The sequence below is a fragment of the Amborella trichopoda genome, chromosome 11 (assembly GCF_054954075.1).
Source record: "Amborella trichopoda isolate Santa Cruz 75 chromosome 11, AtrichopodaSantaCruz75HAP2 v2.0, whole genome shotgun sequence".
NCBI classification, from domain to species: domain Eukaryota; kingdom Viridiplantae; phylum Streptophyta; class Magnoliopsida; order Amborellales; family Amborellaceae; genus Amborella; species Amborella trichopoda.
This window is the reverse complement of record NC_142346.1, coordinates 15,786,560-15,788,458: the sequence shown is the minus strand read 5'-3', so window position 1 is coordinate 15,788,458 and position 1,899 is coordinate 15,786,560. Positions and strand designations below refer to the sequence as shown.

Sequence of the window (1,899 nt, the reverse complement as noted above, 5' to 3'; positions counted from 1 at the left end):
GCCTGAGCAATGGAACTTCTACTTCTGGAGTAGGCCTTACTAGTTTTTTTACTGTGATATGTTGTCGTTACTATTCTGTTTTAAGTAAGGTGATTGTAACTTATGCATTGTATATTAAATTGATTTTATCATATTACTGTTAGAGTATTGAAAAGCATGTTGGGGGACTTCACTTGATACCTTTTGTATATGTGGACGCTGCATATTGTTATCACTGTTATAGTAGTTGGAATGCAATGGTGTAAATCAAGTTATTGGGCTATTAGCTCATTCCGTCTTATTACATAACTGTAGAGTGAAGGGTGTTGGCATCTGTGCTAAAGGCAGGTAGTCGTTTGGGGGTTTGAAGCTCGAAGTTGAGAAGTTTGAAAGCCGTCTTCATAAGACTTACATAGTATGTTTTGGTGGTCTCACCATTATGATGAATAATTTTTATTTTATGTATTTTTTGGCCAGTAGTGCCTTAAAAAAATTGTAAGAACTTTTGGATATTGAATGAATGAGAAGGTTGTACTTTTGAAATGATATTTGTCTGTTGAATGGATTTATTCTAGTTTTCTTTCATGGTTTGCTCTTGATCCCTTGTTTTATGCGTTGAGCCACTCTCACTTGAGTGACGTTCGTGACCTCCGGTCGCTATCCCAGGCTCTATAGGGGTCGGGTCAGGACAGGCTCATACCCACAATGCAAGTTCTAGCAATGAGAACACAAAGGCACTCGATGAGTTTTATAAAACTTTGGGGGCTATGGCCCATATGAGGAAGGAGATTATGCCAACCCAGTCTACCTTGGAGCAGAATGACAGTAGCCTTATAGAGAGGTTTAGAAGGCTGGTCCCCAACCTTTTGGGGCAAGGATGAGTAAAAAAGGCTGAGAGGTGGAAAAAACAGATAGAGAAAATCCTGGAAGTGCTGAACTGCTCAGATGAGCAGAAGGTTAGATTAGGAACCTTCACGCTGGAAGGAGAAGTCAAGCACTGGTGAGACTCGGTGAAGCAGTCTTGGGAGGAGTCGGGGACCGAGACCACATGGGAAAAATTCTTGATAGCCTTCAATGAGAAGCATTTTCCAGACTCCGTAAAGGAGAGAAAAGAAGTAGAGTTTATTGAACTCCAGCAAGGAGGTATAATGGTGGAACAGTACGCCACCAGATTTGTAGAGCTCTCAAGGTACGCTCCTCACCTCATTAATATCGAGGTGCGAAAGGCGGCTAAATTTGAAAGGGGCCTTCGGCTGGATATTATAGGGAGAGTGATGCTGGCCAACCTGAAGTCATATGCCCCATTGGTGGACCTCGCTCTAAGGATTGAGAAGGACTACAAGGATCACAGATTCAGGAAGGAAGAAAAGATGAAGATTGTGCCGTCAGGGAGATTTCAGATGAAGCCCCGACAATTCCCAAGGAGAGATGTTAGGGGAATGCTCTACCAACTTAATCAGAGGACCCAAAAGAATCACTCGGGCAACATCGAAATCGATCGATGCCCGGTATGCTCTCATTGTGGGAAAGACAACCACACTACCGCCGAATGCTACAAAAAGTGGAACGTGTTCCTGAGATGTGGCAAGCCTGGTCACTGGGTTAAGGATTTCCCCATGGCAAAGACAGAGGACTGACCGAGGACACAAGGATGAGTGTTTTCTCTCACCGAACAAGAAGCCAAGGCCACCTTGGTGATCAGAGGTACACTCTCCATCTGCGGTGTTATAGGTAAAGGTTTAGTTGATCCTGGTTCCTCTCATTCTTTTGTTGCACCCCATTTTGCTTGCCATTTGAATGTTACACCTGCACGTCTCAATTATACTCTAGTAGTACGCACACATGTGGGGGAATCTATGGAAACTGATAGGGTATTTAAACAGTGCGAAATAAAAAATTGATGGGTGCGACCTACCTATA

The 1,899-nt window shown here is 43.3% G+C and overlaps 1 protein-coding gene across 1 annotated transcript; it reads left to right on the top strand.

The window, feature by feature from the left end:
* The first annotated feature begins 1,127 nt into the window (after window positions 1-1,127).
* LOC148779771 (uncharacterized) lies at window positions 1,128-1,616 on the top strand. The gene has a single exon (XM_088850591.1). It carries the CDS (start codon window positions 1,128-1,130, stop codon window positions 1,614-1,616), a length of 489 nt encoding a protein of 162 aa, XP_088706717.1.
* Window positions 1,617-1,899: the final 283 nt, after the last annotated feature.